The sequence below is a fragment of the Mastomys coucha genome, unplaced genomic scaffold, assembly GCF_008632895.1.
Source record: "Mastomys coucha isolate ucsf_1 unplaced genomic scaffold, UCSF_Mcou_1 pScaffold15, whole genome shotgun sequence".
NCBI classification, from domain to species: Eukaryota; Metazoa; Chordata; class Mammalia; order Rodentia; family Muridae; genus Mastomys; species Mastomys coucha.
The window spans coordinates 55,963,542-55,964,855 of NW_022196897.1; the positions used below are offsets into that span (position 1 = coordinate 55,963,542).

Sequence of the window (1,314 nt, forward strand, 5' to 3'; positions counted from 1 at the left end):
TCTGAATGCATTTAGATTCAATACTGTAGCTTATGATTGCATTTGACAAAGACATTTGCCATTAGCTTCACAAATGCTAAAGTATCAAAGTTGAAAGTATATGTTTGCAGGTTAATCATTTAGCTGATAAAGCAACAACAACAACAACAACAATAACCCCTCCTCCTCTAGTAGAACTGTCCAACTCGGTAAGTGAGAATATAGAAAATGTAAAATGAATAGCCAAGAAGAAATCAAGCACATAAAGGTCTATGTTTAGCACACTTTCTTCTTGCCTGATCAAGCTAATGCATCAAAACTTTATTGTCATAGTCTCCAGGCACAGACAGTGGTATCTCCTTGTACTTCTCATTTTAAACGGTTTACTTGACAACAACCCAACCACAAGAATGGAAATTAGGTCTATGAGATTACCTGGCCCGCCTTCTCCAGAGCTTGCTTGTCTTGAGAAGCAAACCCAGTCAGCATTTTTGTCTGTACAGCTCCCGATAAAGCCAAAAAGGGGAAGAAGATTGCTACAATCAGACTGAGCTTCCAGCTAAAGAAGAAGGCAATGACCATGGCCACAATGATGTTAGTGAAGGAATTGACCATCATCCCAACTTGAGAGCCAGTAGCCTGCAAATCAAAAGGAACCAAGTCCATTTCAGACACAGTCTCTTTTATCAGCTATTTTATGCTGAAAGATTCTTTTTTTTTTTATTGTGATAAAACATCCATGACAATATTTAGCTTTTTAGCCATTCCTAAGTTCGCAACTCAGGGACAATAAAAACAAAAACAACATGCATAAAGTCCTCACAGTGGTGTGTGCTAAATCTCTCTCATCCTTACCATCTCTGAAACTCTTTACCCATCAGATAATGATCTTACCTTCCTCACTTGAGCCACTGGCAATCTCTGTTTTAATCTCTGTCTGTATGAATCTGTTCTTCTAGGTACCTCATAAAAGTGGGGTTATATGATATTTATGCTTATGTGTCTGGTTTATTTTGCTAAACATAAGATTTTTCAGGACTTGTCTACATTGCAAAACATATTACAATTTCATTTCTTTTGAAGGCATAAACATTCTATTGCACATATAAACAACATTGTGTTTATCTATTATTCACCAGTGGGCTTTTGAGTTCTTTTGACTGTTGTGAATAATAATTTTGAAAAATGAATTCTGAAAATGAAGAGACAATAAACTATATAAAATATAGTAAAATAAAGTTACTAACAAACTACACCAAGTAGAAGAAAGAATATCACAGATTGAGTGAAGATTCTCTTAAAATATCATATTCAAACAAAAATAAATAAAATGGA

At 34.9% G+C, this 1,314-nt stretch overlaps 1 protein-coding gene across 1 annotated transcript in view; it reads right to left on the reverse strand.

Annotated features, from left to right (window-relative positions):
• Abcb11 (ATP binding cassette subfamily B member 11) overlaps positions 1–1,314 on the reverse strand; it is a 133,449-nt gene that overhangs the window by 45,946 nt on the left and 86,189 nt on the right. Inside the window, exon 19 of the mRNA XM_031373202.1 lies at positions 415–618. Within this exon, the coding sequence (XP_031229062.1) occupies positions 415–618 (204 nt within the window). The remainder of the gene's footprint in view (positions 1–414; positions 619–1,314) is intronic.